Genomic DNA, 19,995 nt, shown 5'->3' with positions numbered 1-19,995 from the left:
CTCACCTCAGTTTAGATCGTCTAGGAAATTGCTCTTGTCTATTGCTTGGCCGACTGGGAGAGGATGCGTATGTGCTATCCGCCAATAGCAGGGGATACATTGCGGACGACAGAATACGGACTTACACAATACCGCACGGAGTACTCCGTGGCGTACGCAGCCATGGGGTTCGCCTTCTCAGGCCATTCAAGCGACCATGTCGTACCTGCATGGAGCTGCAAGCCAGGAACCACTTCTCTTCAAACCAAGCCACGAGAGCTCGGGTGGAGTACAACGTAACTTTGCCTCGACCCGACGCTTCGGGTAGGGTAAACTTCTCTCTTTGGCCATAATCCTCGCTGCTTAGCTTGTTGTGTTGGTAGTATGCACCCTTCGAGCCAACTTGTGGCACTTCCGCTATTCAGTTCAGGAAGCTCGCTAAAATGAGAATCTGCCTCAATTGATGACAGGGACCGTTTGTGGCTAAGAACCAACAATGCTGAATATAATGACGCTGGCGCTGGAAAGAACTTAAGCAACGCTGCCGCATCTTCGCTATATGCCCACTCAATCCTCTTCACAAACACCTTTCTGCCCATCTACCACGGAGAGCCCTCTTTCCGTTGACCGAGCTGCTGTAGCAGAGTGGATTCCGCTCGAGATCGACCGACGAAACCGCCCTCTGTCGATGAAAGATCTGACTGGATTCGCCGTTGAGAGACACTACTAGCGCCACGGTTATCATCTCAGACCGTCGCACGCATCGGCGACGACGCTCTTTGACAGGAAGCTCAAGTTCTTCAGGATTTGCTTTTGAGGGGCTTGTAACAGGGAAACTCAACAGAGACAGCTCCATCCGCCAACAGACACAGAATTTTCCAGCCCGGCGCCTGTCAAGAGGAACCAGCCACGACAGGGAGACTAAGGCCAACCTGGTGTATTTCTATTTTGATATCTGGCGTATCAAGGCCATATCAGAAGGCAGTTGGCCAAACCACCGGGCCCAACTCCCCGTTCTTACGTCTATATCACAGGCTTCGAGGTGACAAACGTGGACCCCGGGTCCGAGGTACCGTATCTGGACCCAGCCTCTGCTTTCGACGCCCCCATTCAACGCCCCCATCCACCCCAGACACTTTGCTAGTCGCTGGCTTCCGTCTGGGCCTTTGAGATATCCCTGTTTTGGTGGCATTTGCAGCCCAATAATTCAATCAATCTCTCTCATGTACGGTCTTCCTTATTAGCTCCGGCTGGTCACTTAACCCCACAACTTGTTCAGGTCCCCCTTTGACCGTTGATAGTCTCACACAACGGACTGCCCTGGTAACACGCCCATCCCACGGTGGTATGCCGATCACAACGCAGCCCCGGTTCTGAGCAAAGGCTCTGCTTGTCACGGTGGGCTAAAAACGTTGTCAAGCTTCGGAGGCGCGAATCTTATCGTCACCCTCCTACCCCTTGCACTAAGTCAAGATGTTTGGTATTGGAGCAATGGCCCTGTACTCTGGGCACCACGATGCGGTACCCACCCAGGCGCCGGAAAGGAACCCAAAAATACCAAACATGCCGCGACCTTTCACTTCGTCTTCACATCTTAACACACCATTCTATTCGTCTTCCATGGAGCAGCTGTCAAGCGCAAGTGTTGCTGACTTCCTTGGACCTGCTGTCGATAGCCCTCCTTCTCCCCAGAAGTTGCGGCAGCTCAACAAGCAGATGAAGCGAGCATCCCATTTACAAAGGCACCATGGCCACAGGACTGCTTCTTCCGAGTCGTCATCCTTATCTTCCATGCATACATCTGAGCGTCTACCTTGGGAATTGTCACGGGATAACTTGTCTCTCGTTCGAAAATCATCGATTAGGTCCAACGATAGCAGTGCCCCATCTCGAGATGGCCCCGAAAGCATACACAACTTTGGAAAGAGCTTTTTCCGTCGCCGAGGAAAACCCAAGCGCGAAAGCAGCACCCGGAACTCCTCCGCCAGCTCAATATATTCGGGAGATATGCCCACTGAAAATATTGGTCATGGAGGACGAGAAGGATTCATCCCGTCCATTTTTTCCAGAAGGAAGCCATCCCGGGATGAAACTGCGCAGAGACGACCATATATTTCAGGCCCGTTCAATTTCCAGCACGTCGCCCACACACAGCGGGATAATGTAGTCAACAACGAGCTTCATGTCAACGGTCCGGAGACGTTGAACGACGCATTTACAGGCGGGTTCGAGACAAGCTCTTATCCTAGAAATATGTCATCGGAATCTATTGGCGATGTGCACCAAGAGCAAACCTCTGGCGCTGTTTCTCGTCCGCCCCTGGTACCTCGCCACACCGCCCCCGCCTCTGGGCCTCGACGGCTTCTACAACATATTCGATCACAAGAACAGCTTCGAAACATTCCGTCACAGCCACCTCCTCGACCCCCTAGGTCCCCAATACAAGCCAATGGCTTCTGTACTCTTGGCCCACTGCCACCTCGAGGTTCCAGCCGACAATCCAACTACCAAGATATCACAGACGTCATCCACATGAATGCAGCTGCCCGGGCTCAGACAAGTAACGAAGTCTGCCAACCATTTCCTTTCGGTTATGCGACTTCCCCTGAACACATGATCGACGATTTAAACTCTCAGGAGCACAGCTATAGTCGGACGCAAGAACGATTTCCACCTGATGAAAAGCGATACTCTCGTGTTATGCCTGGTGCTCGGGATTCTACTTGGCCGCTGGCAATTTCAACGCCGGTATCGTATGAAACGCTACCTGATGTTCCTGAGGAAGAAGAGCAGCACGGCATGTCAAGACGATCAAGGCTTAGCCTTGCAAGCACTAATTCTTCTCTCCGCGGCAGCCAATCTGTTCCGATGTTGCGATCGTTCACAGAATCTCGAAGGCCAACAAGTGTAGTTTCAGAAACCCTCGGGGGCCTGGGTATCACGGGCCTGAATCACATTGTCGATGATGACCACCGAAGTCTGGTCCAGCCAATCACACCGACAAGAGAGAGCTGGGAGGATCTCATAGACTATTGCTATGAACATGAAGCAGAAGCTAACTGTGACTACCAATGGGAACGCCCGTCACTGGATACTGCCAGAGACAGCCTGACCCCTCCCGCAAAGCTAGCGGCACTGGATGACAACGGGATTGAGCCTGCATCTAATAGAGTGTTGTCTGCCAATAGCCATGATTCTCTGTCCGTCGTAGGGCAAGAAGCACCATCTCTCAGCCCAGCTAGCCATATATCAACCCCCGTGGAGCATGAGGTGGTCACACCAAATTCCGCTGTTACAAACAACTTTTCGTTACCAAGGGGTGACAAAAAGAGTATTCGTCCCCTCAATATGAAAGAATCCAGACACATCTCTGGTCTTTCCACGTTTGGGGAATCTCAGGCATTTACACTGTCTCCTTCATTCCTCATCCCTGTGGATTATCAACAACCAATGCTTCTAAGTCATGACACCGAAAAACAAGCTTACTCCGATTTTGATCTTGTTGGCGGACACTTTGACCAGTCTGCCTTGCATGAAGATACGAACTCATCGGCAGAAGCTAACGGATCGTCTCCATTGCTTGATCAACGTTCCAGCACCTCGACCACTGAGACCAATTCTACATCTCGCTCAAACTCTATTGGAAGACAATATAGATCGACCAACTCGTCTTGGACTACACTTGCTCGGCGTACCGCAAGTAGCACCTCGCTCAATAGGATGGCGGGATCATTAACTGATGACTCTGAACCACTCCCTAAAGCTCAAACCCCAGACCACGATCAGGATGGACCAGAGTGGGCTGGCACATATCCAGCGGCTCAAGACCATGTCCCCGACATGATACCATTTCCTCCGTCGAATGGGCTCAAGAAGTATTATCACAAGAGCCATGCTAGCGAGTCTCAGGTTCGCGACGATGCACCTCCTCCTTCGCTGGAAGAGAGTGTTAAGCCGAGACGTCCGAGAGCCAAGACAACAAGTTTGACCGTCCAATCTCCTCCTCCGGTGGGACAGTACGCACTGTTCCCACGAACACATATGAAAGCCACAGGGGCACACATTTAAATCAGTCCGGCCTTGGCATGAACGTGTGGAACTCTGTCTTGCTTTATGACAGTGCAACCCTTGTGACAATTATTTTGTTACACCATGGTAGATATATGGCGACAGTTGTGTCGTTTGTTTTATCCTGTATACATTTTTGTCTCTCGCTAGCGTCACTTTTCCAGTTTGCTCATTAGACCTACTTTCGTTGTTTCGAGCTGAGGACTTACCAGAGGCGCATGACCATTTCATATTTGTTCTTTGTGTGTTCTATCATATATGCATGGGCTCTCTGAGACTAGGGGACCCAACGGTTACGACTCATTTCATTTTTCTTTAGAATGTTTAAATTTGTCTCCGCGACAAGCGGTTCGACGAACGCGGAAAAGATTTTATTGGCAAGGAACGGCGGTGTCGAAAAGTTGGACTAGACAAAACAGAAATTCCCTTGTGTGTGTGTGTGTGTGTTACTGGATTTGGGACTGGATTTGTTTTGAGAACTGACTGGAGAATATCTTGGCTTGCCGATAGGTAGTTACCTACCTACTAGGTAGTAGGTAATCATTGGCTGTTTCTGGGCGAGTGTGGAATATAGCTGGAAGATGATACTAGATCTTCTGGGGCAAAATTCCTTCTCTCGCAATGCGAGAGAAGGAATGACCTTATTCACTAAAAAAAATCCAATCAATTTTTCTTACTGAAGTGACTTTTAAGCACATTTGGCCAAGTCTACTACCTACCCGGGTTGGTAGCTACTTAGGAAACGAAACATGTACAATGTTGCACGGCGTAAATCTCAAAATCGGTAGTTCGAAAAGAAAGCAGCAGATCCCATTATGAAAGGCAGTTTACGCCAGCCCAAAAAAAAAAGGACGGTTATGAAATGATGGACCTGTTGTAAATCATCTCTCCATTGAACCCGCTAGTCGGATTGTTGACGCCGCCCAACCGTCCTCTCAAATAGTACTTGTACATAATAAACGTGTCGCCTCCTCTGCATCTAATTACCTACCATCAAGAACCGAAGCCGGGTTGATGGAAGCCAATGTGAGATAACGCCACTCCTCACAGTAACACAAGTGCCCAGTTTTCAAGGCTTTTCTCTTGCACCAGTACATGTTCCCTTCCGATGCCCTGGTGTCTTGATCCCTCCTCCGTTCATTAACTCCTATGATTCCGTGGTCACTCTAACCAGTCTTCTTCTTCTTTTTGGGCCGTTCCTCCTCGGCTTCCTCCTCGTCCTCCTCTTCATCCGCTTCATCGGCATCGACATCGCTCTCAGCACTGCCAGAGCCTGAGCTCTCATGTGCACTATCATACTCCTCAGCCACATCACTGTCACTGTCAGCCTGGAAATCTTCATCCACGCTTTCTTCATCCTCATCGGCTGAGCCACGATCCGCTTTGTTGGCGACAACTTCATCATCTGAGTCGTCCATGTCCTGTTCGCGGAGGGCGGCGGCAAGCATGTTGGCATCTTCATCGATTTCATTCTTGACACGCAGACCCTTGAGCTTGAAAAATGTCTCCAGAGCCTTGAGGTCTTCCCTGTTAATGTTGCTGAACTGCGACGACCCGGCGCCATTCTTCATCACAACGGTGATATCAAAAGTAGATAAGGTGGAGACAGCACCACCCACTCGGGAGAATGTAACGGATTGTGTTTGCTCGTAGGCAATGTATGTGGCCGGCTTGGGCACGAACATGAAGGCCTTTTCCAGGCAATACAGAAATCCCTCGCTGGCTTTAATGGAGCACTTGATACCGTACTGACTTCGGTGACTAGACATGAGTAACAAACATTATTAGTGAGCGGCAGTCCAAAAAAAAAAAAAAAATACCGGGTACATGTGAGGGTTGAATGATGATCCAATATACGTACGTGATGAAGTCTTTGGCAGGTGATGAAATCTTCTTGTTGGCCAGACCACGGAAGATCTTGGCAACAACGTGGTGCAGTGGCTCCTCGTAGTGAGGCTCCAGCTTGTCCTTGTATTTGGATTGCAATTCTGACTCGTCGAGATTCAAGTCAATGGTAACCTCCTCGTCCTTCTTAAATTGCATGACAACAAATGGGTATCGTGTCTGACCCTGACGCAGAGGCGGGTCTAAGCCGATACACAGCATGCAGTGCATCTCGTCAGGCTTGGGAAGAACCATGAATTTCTTGATAGACTCGTATTGGATCTTGTAATCGTACGTCTTTCCACGCAGTCGGAATGAAGCTTCATACATGTCGATATCGAAACGACCTCTGTCGAAGGACATGTTAGCAGAATCAAGGACAAGACGGGTAAACGCTTCTTCGGGTGCTGAGGGCTCATGGCACCATACCTCGGAGTAAGATGAAGCACGTCGAGGAAGGTGGCGATAGTATCGCCAGCAGTCTCTCCAATCTCGGCCTTCTCAATGAGGGTATCGTAGAAGAGGGTGGCGGCATTTTTCTCTTCGGCTTCCTCATCTTCGGCGTCGTCACCATCGGCTTCCTTCTTGGCAGTGGTAGTGCCAGGAATATAAAACCGCATTTCCACGAGCTGGTCTCTGCCACCACCGGCCTTCTTGCCTTTGCCGCGGGCGCCACCAAGCTGACCGTTGGTGCCTGTATCATTTGAGTCCTGGGGCAGGGACATTTCGACGGCGACCTCGTTGCGACCAGCCAAGTTTGTATTTCCAATCTCCGAGTAAGGAAGCTCAAAGGCAGGCTTGTTTTGCACACTAAAAATCAATTCAGCCTTGGCAAACTCGGCCTTGCCCCAATTCCAGCCACGGAGCGCATGCTCTTTGTTTTCGAGAACGGTGCTGTACCAGTTCTTGAAGACCTTGCAAAGCCGGTCGTAATCCTCCTGTTGAAAGCCATCGAGCTGAATGATGCCGGAATTCCGTTGCAAAATTCGAACTTCGTACCCCTTGGCTGCCCGGCTCCATTGCGCACCACCAATGTTGGTCTGGTCTAGGGTGAAGGTGTCACCTCCATTCGACGGCTTCCATCCGAAGCCCGTCTCGGCAAATCTGCACTTGCCGCTCTCCTTGGAAAGGTCGAGGTAGATGCTGTCGAAGCTCTCACTAAAGGAAGTGACTGTTAGTTGAGATATGTCTGCGCGGTTTGCCGTGAAGGTAGTGCGTTGCCAGTGCGAGTTCACGATAGCTGAAGCTACAAACATTGGCGCGCGAGGTACCACTGCCATGATGCAGAGGCGGTTCGGTTGCTAGCCCACACGGAAAGAACTAGGAATTGGACAGGTGTAGAGTTACTCACATTGCAGTCATCTTGGGCGATGTGCGCAGAGATGCTGGTTCGACACAAAGGAGTATGAAATGCGGTGCGGCCAAAGCTGTCAAACTCTCGCTGGTACTCAAGATCAAAATGTTGGCGCACCAGCCTCGGATTGGCTGCGTGGTGGGGAAATCTGGAGACACGCGCTGCATCGGCGCGCGTCGCGACGTGCTTGTTTAATTGATGTGCTTAGGTATTACTCCTGATTGCCATTGGAAGTTGCCCACACGGTCAAGTGGTCAAAGTGTGTGGTCATCTGGGAAGCCCAGCCTAGCGCAATAGCGGTCACATGTGCTGGTTGGCGCGATGCTGATGCTGAATCAGTGGTCTTGAACAGCACTGAGCGCCTTCTGACCAGACGGTACCCCAGAACCATTGTGCCCAAGTACCGAAGTACACAAATCCAGAGCAGGTAACTGGAAGCTACTAGTGTAGAAGTTAGCTATACCGCAGGGCCTAAGTAGACGTACAGTGACTCAGAACTGGGCATGAACTGCATTCCTTGCGACCACTAACATATGTGTTAGTGGTATCGCTCTATTGTCAAAGGGTCTTCTGTCACTTCTACTGTTCCACGAGTCCATCGCCCCTTCCCGAGGTCATAATGGCACGCAGTACCCATCTTACCTTGGACCCGTCCCCACCGACGACGGGCTCCCGCTTGCGCATCCAAGTCCGAGACCTTAAACCGCGTGGGCATGACGGCGTCGCCGCCACTCCGTTCGCTCTCTTGAATGTCACTCGTTTCCCTCCTCCTGTTACAACCTCATTTCCCCCTCGCGCTCCTGTTTTCCTCTTCCACTTTTCCAGAGCAGGACTCCGCAATTACCACCTCCTTCCTTCTCTCCGTGGTATCCATAGCTTTGACTTCAAAGAGGCTTTGCCTACGCTCATGGTATTGATTCCCTCTAGGGCTGGATCCGGCAGCCGTTGACTATGTTATCGAATTCTGAGCCGTCTCGGGTGTTGGAGCGGTGCACTTCTGCCGGCAGAGTTACCGCAGTTTTCCTGCTATCTTTACTGGCAATTTCTCCTCCGACGGCTGCTTCGCACCTTTCACCCATCGATCGAGATGCTGTCGTAGGTCAAGATATCTTTCTTCCTCCAGCCATCGTCACGCCCTCGAACCCGGAATCTCCCCGACCAGCCGACCACATATTTACACTGCGCCACATCTATCATCATGGTACCGACCGGCATCCGCGGCTCCATCGCAGCATGGACGTCACTCACGATCTTTCGTCGTCCCGCGTCTTCCTCGCCGCTGAAGACGGCCATGCGGAATATGACCTACCCCGTCTCAGAGCCAGGAGTCGTGGCAACACCATACAGCGTCTCGTTGATAGACGCCCTTCTGTTGTAGACCCCATGGTTGCCCACGCACGTCAAGAGGGATATGTTGCTGTGCTTGATGCTTCAGCATGGACAGTTGATGATGTTCCCTCGCCAGATGTTACAGATAAAGACACTGTGCTTAGCTTAGCATACATGGCCGCCGACGCCTATGTCGAGACAGAAGACGCTGCCGATTGGTTAGACATCGGTGAACCTTTCAACCGCACGGCAGACTTTGGCTGGCAAAGCGATGGGTTGCGTGGACATATCTGGGCTGACCACGACAACTCAACAATTGTTATTGGTCTCAAGGGAACAACCCCCGCCGTCTTTGATGGAGATGGTACAACGACCAATGACAAAATTAACGATAACCTGTTCTTCAGTTGTTGTTGCGCGCAGCAGGGACAGTGGACTTGGCATCAGGTTTGCGACTGCGCCACAAGCACGTACTCTTGCAACAACACCTGTGTTACAAAATCTCTGCACGAAGAAAGTCGGTACTATGCCGCTGCCCGCGAGCTTTACTCCAATGTGACTGAGCGCTATCCCCATTCTACAATCTGGGTAGTAGGCCACTCATTGGGTGGAGCTGTCAGCTCCTTGCTAGGTCTGACGTATGGTTTGCCCGTCGTCACATTCGAAGCTGTTCCCGAGGCTCTCGCCGCGACTCGCCTTGGTCTACCCATCCCCCCGGGCTCTGATCCCAAAGCTCCTCAAACAAGAGAAAATACTGGCGCTTACCACTTTGGTCACACGGCTGATCCCATCTACATTGGCACCTGTAACGGTGCTACTGCGTCTTGCTCCTTCGCCGGTTATGCGCTGGAGACATTTTGTCACACTGGAAGCGAGTGTGTCTACGATGTTGTTGCCGACAAAGGATGGCGTGTAGGGATTGGAACCCACAAGATTCGAGCAGTCATCTCTGACGTCATTTTGAAATATGACGATGTTCCCGAGTGTTCCATGACCCCTGAATGTCGAGATTGTGCCCAGTGGAAAATGTATGAGAGCAACGGTACGGAGACGACGACAACATCGACCTCAACGACGACGACTCGTACGCGAACACGAACTTCAACCTGCAAGACCCCAGGCTGGTGGGGTTGCCTCGATACGACGACTACAGGAGTCACGGCTACGAGTACCAAGACTACGTCCTTGACATCAACTTGCAAAACGCCGGGCTGGTTTGGATGTAAGGATAAGACCACCACAAACACTATTACTACAACCTCAGATGCCACTACTACAACCCCTGCGCCAACAACCACATGCGAAACACCGGGAAAGTGGTGGGGTTGTTGGGACAAGGATGAGACTAGCACGACCCCAACACCTCTACCGGGCACACGTACACAGCTGCCCATTACCAAGGGGCCGACATCGACGACATGGACAGCTGCACCAACCAGTAGTGCTCCATCAAAGGGAAAGTGTCTCCATCGAAACTGGATAGGATTATGCAAAGAATGGGAAGGGGACAACGGGGTTGACGCCTTTGTTCCAGATGAGATGTAGTGTTTTCTTCCGGTACTGATACACCTGGGACTCGAATTTTGGATGCGTACATGGGAGATTGATGAGATTGTTGTCGTCATATATTCGCTCCTCGACGAGTTACGCAATACTTGGTTGCGAATCCAATATATTATGGATCGACCCCCTGATTAAGCAAGAAGAACATTCACACATACACACATACACGCAGCGTTTCTCAGGATGGCTGAGTCTTGCACTGCAGATTTCAGTCTTTACATTTTTAGATTTCGTTCTGTTTTCGGCCATGTTGGCTTGGCGTGGTAGAGATTTTTTTTTTTTGGTTTCTCCGTTTGGGCGTTTGCTTTGTCTAGCGAGAGGCGTTTGAATACTTGGCATATATTGGATCATCGTGGACATCCATAGAAGTCAGCGATAGCCCTTTGGAAGGCAACAAAGACGGCGCACTCAATCTGTAGGCCGCACAGGATAGACCACCAGTTCTATGATTAAATTAGCAAATTTCACTCACACCGCAATGTCATTTGCATGCAGTGAAGGCGACAAATAAACAATGGAAAGTCCAGACTGTTGCTGCACTTGCCTTGATTGCGCCGAGCAGGCATTAAGGCATAATATGGGACCATGATGTCAGCGGTGGTGGAACGACGCCTCTAAATTTACCGTCTCCCCTCAAACGCGTCGCTTTTTGCACCTTCTCAATTGCAACTTGACATCCACACGTGGTTGCCACCTCACGAATGTGGCTCGACCGCCGGCCAGCTAGCCACGAATGATTCTAGTGATTCTCCTTCTGCTGACATGGAGGATCCGCCTATGATGGATACAGAATCAAGAACCTCTGACAGGGACACATCGCAGCTGTCCGATCCGCCCAGCGATCTTGATAGCTCGGACAGAGACACCCCTGACACCCCGGCCCAGCAGACAGAATGGCTTGCAACAACGCGAAAACGCCGGTCTACGGCGGGAAATCGCATGAAGTCAATGCTTGCTAATGAAGAGCCAGATTCAGACCTTGAACTTTTATTCGCCGAAGACGAGAACGACCAGGGCTTCTCCGATGTTGGCGAGGAGGGCTCCGACGTACACATGGACTCCTCATCCGACGACGAAGATGATAACAACGCCAACGACGATGATTTGGAGGGCGAAAAGGAGCTAGAGCGCCAGGCAAAAGAAAAGCGCGCTGCCCAACGGAAACGAAGAGCACAAGAAGCAATCCCAGCCAAGTTTAGAAAGAAGGTTCGCATCGACCCTACGACCAGGGCATCTGTTCCAGCTCCCGCGCCACGTCCCAAAAAAAAGTCGGAACGAGCCTCATGGCTGCCGTCGCCTGCGGATCTGCCTACACGTGCCTCATCCCGACAGACAACTCGTATATCCAAAGAGCAGCTGCATCAGCAAATGGCAGAACGTGAGGCGAGGAGGCTCAAGCAGCTCGCACAAATGGAAAAGAAGGCTGCTCGACTCGAGGCCCTGAAAAAGCCTCCCATGACGCAGGAGGAGAGGCTAGCTGAAGCTGTGATTGTAGAGAAGCGCAACAGCAAGAGTCTCAATCGCTGGGAGGAGGCAGAGAAGCAGCGCGAGGAAGAGCGAAAGGCTAAACTGGCTGCTCTGAACCAGCGGACGCTCAAGGGGCCAGTTATTACATTCTGGAGCGGAAGAGGCCAATGGGATGATGTCGAATTGCGATCGCTGCGTCCATATGTGACTGAGGTGGAAGAGAAGCCCAAAAAGAAGAGAGAAAAGGTGGACAAGGCTGCAAAGGGAAAGGGAAAGGACAAGGATGGTGGGAAGACCGACGAGAAGAAAGTCTCCAAAGAGACAGCTAACGACAATCTGCAAGGTGCTGTCAAAGCTGAAGATCAAAATTCAGAGACACCCAAGCCTGTCGGGACTTCATCGATAGACAAGCCAGCAATAAGCGAGGAAAGGAATACGGAAAACGGCAGCAGCGCAATAGCCAAAGATAACGAGCCTCACGTACCACCAAAGGCTGATGCAGGTACAACCGAGGCGGTGAATCTGCCGACGCCTACAGAAGCATTACCGGCCCCAGCTGCGGCCGATGCGTCGGCAAGCAAGGAGGTGTCAGGCAAAGAGCCAAATAATGAACCTATGGACGCAAAGCCCGAAACTACAGAGGATGCAGCTTTGAATGCACAGGACAAAGTCGTTAACATTCGAGAATCAACCAAACCTTCAGGGGAATCACCTGTGGCTTCGACACCTGTCCTCATGGAAGAGACCGTCGCTTCGACAGATTTAACTATGTCACAACCTGCGGCTTCTGCTCCTACTCCCTCTCCCTCTCCCGTCTCTATTCAAATTTCTACAGCGTCGTCATCACATCCCCCAAGCGGACTGGCGGCGCCTCTGCCTCCTCCACTTGCAAGCTCCCTGGCTGCTACGGCTGGCCCAACGCGCCCTCCGGAAGCCAGGCCATCGAGCGTTCTGGCCGCTCCAATGCTCGTCCCGCCGCCGGGAATCGACGGGGATGTACCCTCGCCAGTCAATGCTGCACCTAAATCGAACGTGCTAGCACCCCCTAATACACTCCAGTCCACACTCACACCACCGTCCGTCCAGCCCGTGGAATCAACGACGGTGGCAGGACCATCTACATCTTCAGAAACTACAACCACAATAGCCAAGGAGGATGACGCAAAGCCAATAATGCCGGCCAACTCCGACCTTGAACCTGCCCGGAATCAAACAGCGCCTACAAGCAAGTTGGGAAGTACAGTAGAGTCTGAGGCGCCGGCCGTACCTGAGGTTCCTCGCGATATAAACGCAACAAGGAACGGCATCATCTACCAAAATTTTGATGGGAATGCTATACGTGACAAGAATATTCAGACCCAGATTCTGTTTGGCCGCAAAATGACCAAACTCGCCAGTAAGACAGCCCCTTTGAGTTGCACACGCAACGTCCAGTTGACCCAGAGTTTTGAGACCAGACTACTAACAGACTTCAACAGAGCCTGCACCTGCACCAATCTGTGTCATCACAAATAAGCCGGCACGCTACCGGGATCCCAAGACCAATCTCCCGTTCTACAACATGTTCGCATACAAAGAGATCCAGCGGCTTAACAACGGCGACTACCAATGGAGTCGCATCCTCGGTGCATGGGTGGGAAACCCAAAGCACGCAGCACGTGGTGTCCCCGAACGCTTTCTCAACCCTGGTGGTGGCGGGAAGCCAAAGACCCCGGAAGGACACGAAGACTCTAAGATCAAGCAACGGGAACAACCTGAGAAAAACAAGGAGGAGGGGGCAGAAACACCTACAGCGACGGCTGGTAATGATGCCGCTATGAAGACGGAGGAAAGTGCTGGCCCTGGGCAAACTGCTCAAGATGCACAACATGTGGTAACGTAGTAAGAATTGATGAGACTGGAAATCAATAGTGATGTACAAAACACCTGTATGATAAACTACATGGCTAGAATTAATATACCGTAATATGTTATAGTATAGAGCGCTATAGCCGGATACCTGGTTTAGTCAAATACTTTTTACTACTATCTACTATACCTTACCCGATGCCCCATTAACCCAAAAGCATACATAATATACCGTAATATATTATGATATATGATATTATAGAGCGCTATAGCCGGGTATCTGGTCTAGTTAAATACTTTTTTGCTATCTACTATACCTTGAGCGATGCCCTATTAACGTAGAACTAAGCTTGAACTTCATACTACATAGTACTTGATGTATACTCTTCAAAATAGAAATAAAGTCTCTTCGCGTGCCTGTGGCATGGAAAGAAATGGTGTATGCGAACCAATGCGGCAACCGTTGAAGCTTTGCGTAGAAGCCTGCTTTAATTGTCAAGGTGAAAGTCTTGCTCGCGATAGCCAGGTAAGCCATAATCTAATTGTACAACTGTCTCCTGTCTCCCTACCCTTCCATCTACTTGCTTCCCGTATAGTACATCGCACAGTCCCCTGAGCCTAGGGCTGTTACTAGAAAAGAATAAACGCGCCATATTCGCTCTCACCAGGAGAGGCCAAAAGTGTATGCCTACCTCCAAATCATGCGATCCCCTTCCTCTAAATTCTGCTCAAACCTGCTGCCAGAAATCTGGGGTATCGGAAGTTTTTAATATGCCTACCGTTTCTAATCCTGATTCCAACGCCAGACAGAAGGCATAATCTAGAAAAATTAAAAGCAAAAAAAAAAAAAAAAAAAAAAAAAAAATAACCCTAATGCAAGGCATTTTATACGCTGGTCGAACCCGTGGGCTGTTGGTTTTTCTATGATCATGTTCATTGTGGCAGTGGTCATTATACAGTCTCGTGCGGATAATCGGGCGAGTCTGCCTCCGCTATAGCGAATACAAATCACTCCAAACCGTGGTGACGTCTCGACTCAACTGTTCTTATTGCCAATACCACCGACCAACAAGCCGAGTTCGTTGACAAAGTCTTCCAGACCTAGGCCAGTATCCATAGGTCCACTTAGGAAATTTGGGCCACTGATTGGCACGGTCGCTTCATGTGCCTTGGAAAAGGCTGTTTCCGTATGAAAACCCATCACTCCAGGGCAAGAGCCGTCTGCGGACTTATGCTCTTCAGCATGTCTCGGCAGACTATATCCATTGAAAGATGCTTTGGTTGAAGGTCCTGCATGTGGTCTATAGGCTGAACAATCCCCGTCATTGCTTGATAAGACATCGTCATCATCGTTCGAATCGTAAAAGGGTGAAAGCTCCTCTGCCAGGGACTGTGGAGACATTGGCGTATCAAAGGCAGTTGACGAAACCGAAGGAGAGCGGTCGCATTGGCCAGCTTCGGTGGTATCAAGCTTCGGCAGTTGTGGTGGCCCTTCCTCTACTTCACCATACTCCTTCGACTCTTTTCCCTGCTGAATGCTTGCTGGTTGAACAACTAGCGTCGGAGGGCTCGAGTTCGCAATCGTTTGAGGTTTGGAGTCTGAGGAGACGCAGCGCTGAAAAGGACGAGGGGATAATCTTGTCGCGAAGATTGGCGTCTCTGCTATAGCAGACGTGGCAAAGTTGTCGTCGTCATCGTCTACATCTTCAGCAAGCTCCTTTGGAATATCTAAGACTCGTGGCGGCGGATTGCTAAGAGCTGTGGCTGGTGGTAAGGGAGGGTCTTCTATCAGGAACCGTCGGAGCGACTCGGGTGAGATGTCTCTGGTCCTTCGCCCATCCGATGAAGATGTTGGTCTACTGTCAGGCAGCGGCCAGATAGATGGTGTCAGGGCACCATCATGGTTGAGGCTAGGTGTAGAGGGTCTCTCTGCATCAGCATTCGCAGATTTTCGACTAAATATTCGCTTCCAGGGAGGGCCAATTGATTTCGAACGGCTTGAGGTATGATTGCCCAGTAATGACGAGGCTGAGCCGAGACGACGAATCGCAGGATTAGCTGCAGCTACCGGAGCTGGGACAGGGGTAATATATCGAGCCTCAGGATTCATGGTCATATATGACTCTTGGCGAAGCGAATTAACCGAAGCGCTGCGGTGCCTCAAAGTCTGTTCAACGGGGACGTGAAGAGTGTTGACCGTTTGGCCTGGCAGGTAAGGACAAGAAGTTGTCGACGGTTGGGCTGGGTCGTGTATTTCAGTAGAGCCATCTACTTCGTACTGATAGGCATTCATGTGAGAAAGTGACTTTCTAAACACGCGTTATGGATGATGAAATGAGAATGACTTACGTAGTAGTAATATGTGTCGCCCATTGTCAGTCCCCCATTCCTCGTCGATGAGTGACTTGAGGACTCATCGTGGGAGATTATATCTTTAAATGAATAACACCCTCTCCATTGGCCACGGCCGCGTCGCACGTCTTGCTTCATTGCGTACCACGTGGAAAAGTTGTCCCAAGAGCCAATAAGCTGGACTGATTTCACAGACGGATCCGTCTGACTGTAATAAGCACTTGCGTTAGCACATTGCTCTCGCGAGGGGTTGCACGTAAAGTAACGTCAGGTCTAATTAGTCACTAGACTGGCATGTTCGGAATGAGTGTGAGATTCGGCAGACAATGACTCTGACGCGACTGCAGACAATAAGGTAGACTGAGACACAAAAACGCGCTAAAGGATAGACAAAGGACAATGGAACAAATATACCTGCGACAGAGCGAAGCGTATGGAATGAGGCGAAAGATTCAAAGAAGTGGAGAGTTGGTATGCCGCAAAATGTAGACCAAATTGTGGCGTTGATTATTCAAGGGAGGGATGGTATTTGTTTGGAATGTTGCAAGATGAGAGCGAAACGAGGTGTCCCGAAAACAACTAAAAAGGGTCGACCCCTTTCGCATGAGAGACAAAAGTCCACAGAGACAAAATAATCAAAAGGCAACAAATATAACTAAGGTGCGGCAGACGACGGCGTTTAAACTCACAGTAAAAATGTGAAGAGAGTGGTTGCAGGGTTCATGGCGAAGATAAGAACATGCCAGAGTTCGAAGCTTCAAATATTATATGCAGCTGAAGCACCGCCGCTGCAGGCAACTACATGAGCCGGCGCCTAATACTGCTCGGATACCAGGTCCCAGTAAATCACTTCCGCTGCTGCGTGTCTCTCACGCTCAATCATGAATGGGACGGTGGCGCTGAAACACGGAGCATATTGGAACGACGCAGGAACCCGAGATCACCGACCTGAGCAATTGGCCAATGATAGCGTGGGAGCGCTGGCGGAAGCGCCGAAATGGAGCAATTGCTGGCTGAGTGAAGGCTGTGAAAGGCTGCTGCTGAGACGAGAATGAGCGCTTAGCAGTGTACAATATTGGACGCCCGAAAGGCTAGACTTGACAGGCTGCTCAGCAAGGGTATTGTGGATATGGTATTCCTTGGCTTATGCGTGTGAGATGCTAGGGGTTGTTTGGTCCCAGGCTGGCCACGAGGCACTGGAACACGCTGAGGCTGAAGCTGAAGTGCGAACAGAGAACGCAAGCACCGGAGACTGGGCAAAACGGCGATGCGAAAGAGCCACCGGGTGGTAATTTGATTTTGTCGAATGCGGCCAAGTACAACAACTAAGCAAAGGGCCTATGGAGCGAGTCGGCCTTTGTTGGCAGGAGTTTCTGAACGTATTGTGTACCCAGATGTCCGCAATGAGCACCGCACGGGTGAGGAGACGACACCGCGGACGTTGAAGTCAGCCCAGGAATACGGAGTATCAGAGCCGTTAAATGATCAGTGCTCCCGAGGCATCCTGGGTTCATGAGAAGGTCGGAAAACAGGGTCCGTAACGGTTCGGATGCTGGGCGCTTGGGAAACCGCCTTCTCTTCGCTGGCAGGAATGCGGAGGAGAAGGGAGTAGAATAGTAACAACAGCAGAATCAGGAGGCCGGGTGCCGCAGACCAAATAAGTGAAATAGGGCCAATTCGAGCGTCGACGAGAAGACCAACATGAGACGAGGGCCGGCTTGGCCAGCTGAGCACTTGTACCAGTACCCGTCTGCCCTATGTCCAAGTGTTTGAGCAGGCTGCTCGACGAGAGACGCTGGCCAACGGTTCCGGCGGTTCGTTGTGGAAATGGAGATTGCTGGAGTGCCAAGTGGGTTGGGTGGCTTGCCCGGGCACACGAAACTAGTGTAGCGTGAAGAGATGAGTAGACGAATATGGCGCGAAGTACGGGAGCGGCGGACACTTCAGCTGATACTCGAAAGTCTCGTTTGGTTTGATTATAGCGGCAGGTCCTTGGAGTCGAGCTTTCGTCGCAGCCGCAGTCGCACACGGCACGCAGCATGCACGGCAATGGCGCATGGAGATTAGACCACGATTTGGACCTGGAGGGTTGGCTGTTGGCCGAGTTCAGAGTTGCCCACCAAGCACACCAGACGCCGAGTCCAATAATACATGGAGACCAACAAACGAAGTTGGATAGTAAAGGTTGACATGAAGCGTGCTTGAGACAACCGTGGGGAAACATGGGCTGAATACGATGGAGTCTAGCATCGTCCGAACGAAGAAAGGAAGGAGTGGCCCTGACGCATGACGCAGGAAAGAGGGGCCAAGGGGCCCAGCATGGGCCTGGCTGTGTGCCCGCTACGGAGTACCGGTTTCTGGTTCCAATGTTCTCGTCGCCAGCTGCCAGCCGCCAGGCCAGCTGCCAGTGCCAGCCCCCACGCTGATCTCATATGCCGTTTGAACTTTTCGAATTGAGAGGGACAAAGGGCCGTCCTCGTTTAAATTACGTATGGCCAGGCCTTCTGGACGTACGTAATCCTTGTTGCGCCCGGCCACCCATGCACGGGTTCGAGAAATCTCCCGGTCTGCCCAGCCAACACCCAAGTTGCAAGATCTCTAATTTTGGAACGCCTACAGACTAATATTGAGCTGGGCCAATACAGCTCCATCATTGCGGGAAAGCTTAGCATCTTGAGACATTCACAGCACGCGATACGGAGGGCTTCGTGCAATATGAAAAACCAGCGGCTTGTGGGACCACTTGCGGCTAATTCCAGCACCGAACGAATATTCCCATAAATTGCCTGCTGACTCGCCTTGTCGCAAATATATTGCATTGCAGGGCTCATCGTGGAGAGGCACAGTGTCGACGGGACGGAGCATACTGGGTATAATAATCCATCGGTTTCCAGTCAGTAAATACCCAGGTAGATGATGCTAGCCACGGTACGGAGTATCGAGCAATGGAATCCAAGCGACAAACCATGGCGCTGAGACATGTTACCAGTTGACGCATTCTTGTGCCACTTTACGCGTCATGTTGCACGCATATCATGTAGCGTCGCATGCGGTGTTGCACCCCCCACAGATTTGTTCTCGCATCAACAGCTAGTTTGTCTCTGTCTGACGGCAGTCGCTGTGCCACAAAAGACTTGACGAATTGATTATGTCAGGATAATGCAGAACCCGATCCAGGCAACACTAACCAATGCGGCAGTATTTGCTTCCAAGCTGGTCGAGACGCACGTCCACAATAAAGAGGCCTCACACCTGACTGGTGGCTTTGATATATTTCGTTCCCTGTACGGAGTCCGGAGTACATGCATGATAATTCGGGTGCGCTTATTGTGCATGCAGCATGTCTGGCATTAACGCCAGCCTGGCTTGTGTATCGTTCTCGTCCGCTGGCGACATTCAGCAGCACTACTAGTCTCTGGCCCCACGGACAGACGGCCTGGAGCGCAGCGAAGCCAGTCGGGGTGACCTGTGCTACCTCGTGGAAACGGGGCGTCGCCGATCTCAGGATCCACACTCATCCAACATCCCCTAAAAGCAGCGAAGACTACAATTACTTAAGTACCATAGCGCGCCAAGGGGTTTTCTGGTGACTGTCCTCTGGCTATCATCTATCACAAGACAGCTAAACAGAATTTTTCACTTAATACATGAGACTTTTATTAATTGGTGATAATTTAGGACCTGTCTTGTAATAGTTATGCTGTCACCAGAAACAGGGGCCGCGCGCGTAGGTATGTAGCTGCGGGGATAAGCAACCAATTAAAAGCTTAATTTTACATGGTACCTTAATGCCTTAGTATTTTATATGATAATATAAGTACCCATAAAAATCTAGGTTACAAAACGCTACCTCATAAACGCTATGATCTTCACTATTATTAATGTCACTTGACGTCACCAGCTGCTACCCGGGGCCCTGTGGATACTGTGACCTAGTTGTAGTCTTCGCTGCTTTTAGGGGATAAACTTGAACGGGTGGACGTAAGTACCGCTACATTGCAAACTATAATTAAATGTCCAAGAGCCAAAAGGACGGACCTAGCCGAGCTGAACCGACGCCATTGGTCTCGTCTCCCGTTGCTGGGCTCAGTCTCGTTGATACGCTAGTGACCGATAAATGTCAGCTTTTGAAAATAATGCCCATTTGTTTG

The 19,995-nt window shown here is 50.8% G+C and overlaps 5 protein-coding genes across 6 annotated transcripts; 3 read left to right on the top strand and 2 right to left on the bottom strand.

Moving 5' to 3' along the window:
• Positions 1 to 1,452: 1,452 nt before the first annotated feature.
• Positions 1,453 to 4,720, top strand: J3458_020374 (uncharacterized protein; the record flags this gene model as incomplete). The annotated part of the gene is made up of 1 exon (XM_007814835.2): positions 1,453 to 4,720. The coding sequence occupies one exon, from the start codon at positions 1,453 to 1,455 to the stop codon at positions 4,045 to 4,047; it is 2,595 nt and encodes an 864-aa protein (XP_007813026.2). The 3' UTR covers positions 4,048 to 4,720.
• Positions 4,721 to 4,828: 108 nt separating this feature from the next.
• POB3_2 (FACT complex subunit) lies at positions 4,829 to 7,525 on the bottom strand. The gene is made up of 4 exons (XM_007814836.2): positions 7,283 to 7,525; positions 6,361 to 7,089; positions 5,909 to 6,280; positions 4,829 to 5,808 (listed from the first exon to the last, which is right to left on the bottom strand). The coding sequence occupies exons 1-4, from the start codon at positions 7,450 to 7,452 to the stop codon at positions 5,214 to 5,216; spliced, it is 1,866 nt and encodes a 621-aa protein (XP_007813027.2). The 5' UTR covers positions 7,453 to 7,525; the 3' UTR covers positions 4,829 to 5,213.
• A 538-nt stretch (positions 7,526 to 8,063) lies between these two features.
• On the top strand, positions 8,064 to 10,704 carry ATG15_2 (putative lipase atg15). Its single transcript, XM_007814837.2, has one exon. The coding sequence runs from the start codon at positions 8,237 to 8,239 to the stop codon at positions 10,157 to 10,159; it is 1,923 nt and encodes a 640-aa protein (XP_007813028.2). The 5' UTR covers positions 8,064 to 8,236; the 3' UTR covers positions 10,160 to 10,704.
• Positions 10,705 to 10,822: 118 nt separating this feature from the next.
• J3458_020371 (uncharacterized protein) lies at positions 10,823 to 13,630 on the top strand. Its single transcript, XM_007814838.2, has 2 exons — positions 10,823 to 13,040; positions 13,123 to 13,630. Exons 1-2 carry the CDS (start codon positions 10,940 to 10,942, stop codon positions 13,524 to 13,526), a joined length of 2,505 nt encoding a protein of 834 aa, XP_007813029.2. The 5' UTR covers positions 10,823 to 10,939; the 3' UTR covers positions 13,527 to 13,630.
• A 136-nt stretch (positions 13,631 to 13,766) lies between these two features.
• Positions 13,767 to 18,178, bottom strand: J3458_020370 (uncharacterized protein). Of its 2 annotated transcripts, XM_066121996.1 has the most exons (3): positions 16,534 to 18,178; positions 15,842 to 16,052; positions 13,767 to 15,770 (listed from the first exon to the last, which is right to left on the bottom strand). In XM_066121996.1, the coding sequence occupies exons 1-3, from the start codon at positions 16,566 to 16,568 to the stop codon at positions 14,529 to 14,531; spliced, it is 1,488 nt and encodes a 495-aa protein (XP_065972986.1). In that variant the 5' UTR covers positions 16,569 to 18,178; the 3' UTR covers positions 13,767 to 14,528. The 2 variants fall into 2 exon arrangements, with proteins under 2 accessions (XP_065972986.1, XP_007813030.2); XM_007814839.2 differs by having other exon boundaries at positions 15,842 to 16,551.
• Positions 18,179 to 19,995: the final 1,817 nt, after the last annotated feature.

The sequence above is a fragment of the Metarhizium acridum genome, assembly GCF_019434415.1.
Source record: "Metarhizium acridum strain ARSEF 324 chromosome Unknown scaffold_573, whole genome shotgun sequence".
Lineage (NCBI taxonomy): Eukaryota > Fungi > Ascomycota > Sordariomycetes > Hypocreales > Clavicipitaceae > Metarhizium > Metarhizium acridum.
Note: the sequence above shows the minus strand (reverse complement) of the source record. Positions and strands in the feature narration are given on the sequence as shown.

Excerpts from the sequence above, each read along its gene's own strand:
- J3458_020370 (XM_066121996.1), bottom strand. The coding sequence starts at position 16,568 with ATGAACCCTGCAACCACTCTCTTCACATTTTTACT. Across the intron at positions 16,053-16,533 it reads ACTCTCTTCACATTTTTACT|TCAGACGGATCCGTCTGTGA; the intron begins GTGAGTTTAAAC and ends TGCTTATTACAG. Across the intron at positions 15,771-15,841 it reads GCGACACATATTACTACTAC|TACGAAGTAGATGGCTCTAC; the intron begins GTAAGTCATTCT and ends AATGCCTATCAG.
- POB3_2 (XM_007814836.2), bottom strand. The coding sequence starts at position 7,452 with ATGCAGCGCGTGTCTCCAGATTTCCCCACCACGCAGCCAATCCGAGGC. Across the intron at positions 7,090-7,282 it reads TCGCCCAAGATGACTGCAAT|TGAGAGCTTCGACAGCATCT; the intron begins GTGAGTAACTCT and ends CACTTCCTTTAG. Across the intron at positions 5,809-5,908 it reads CCTGCCAAAGACTTCATCAC|TCACCGAAGTCAGTACGGTA; the intron begins GTACGTATATTG and ends ACTCATGTCTAG.
- ATG15_2 (XM_007814837.2), top strand. The coding sequence starts at position 8,237 with ATGTTATCGAATTCTGAGCCGTCTCGGGTGTTGGAGCGGTGCACTTCT.
- J3458_020371 (XM_007814838.2), top strand. The coding sequence starts at position 10,940 with ATGGAGGATCCGCCTATGATGGATACAGAATCAAGAACCTCTGACAGG. Across the intron at positions 13,041-13,122 it reads CAAAATGACCAAACTCGCCA|AGCCTGCACCTGCACCAATC; the intron begins GTAAGACAGCCC and ends AGACTTCAACAG.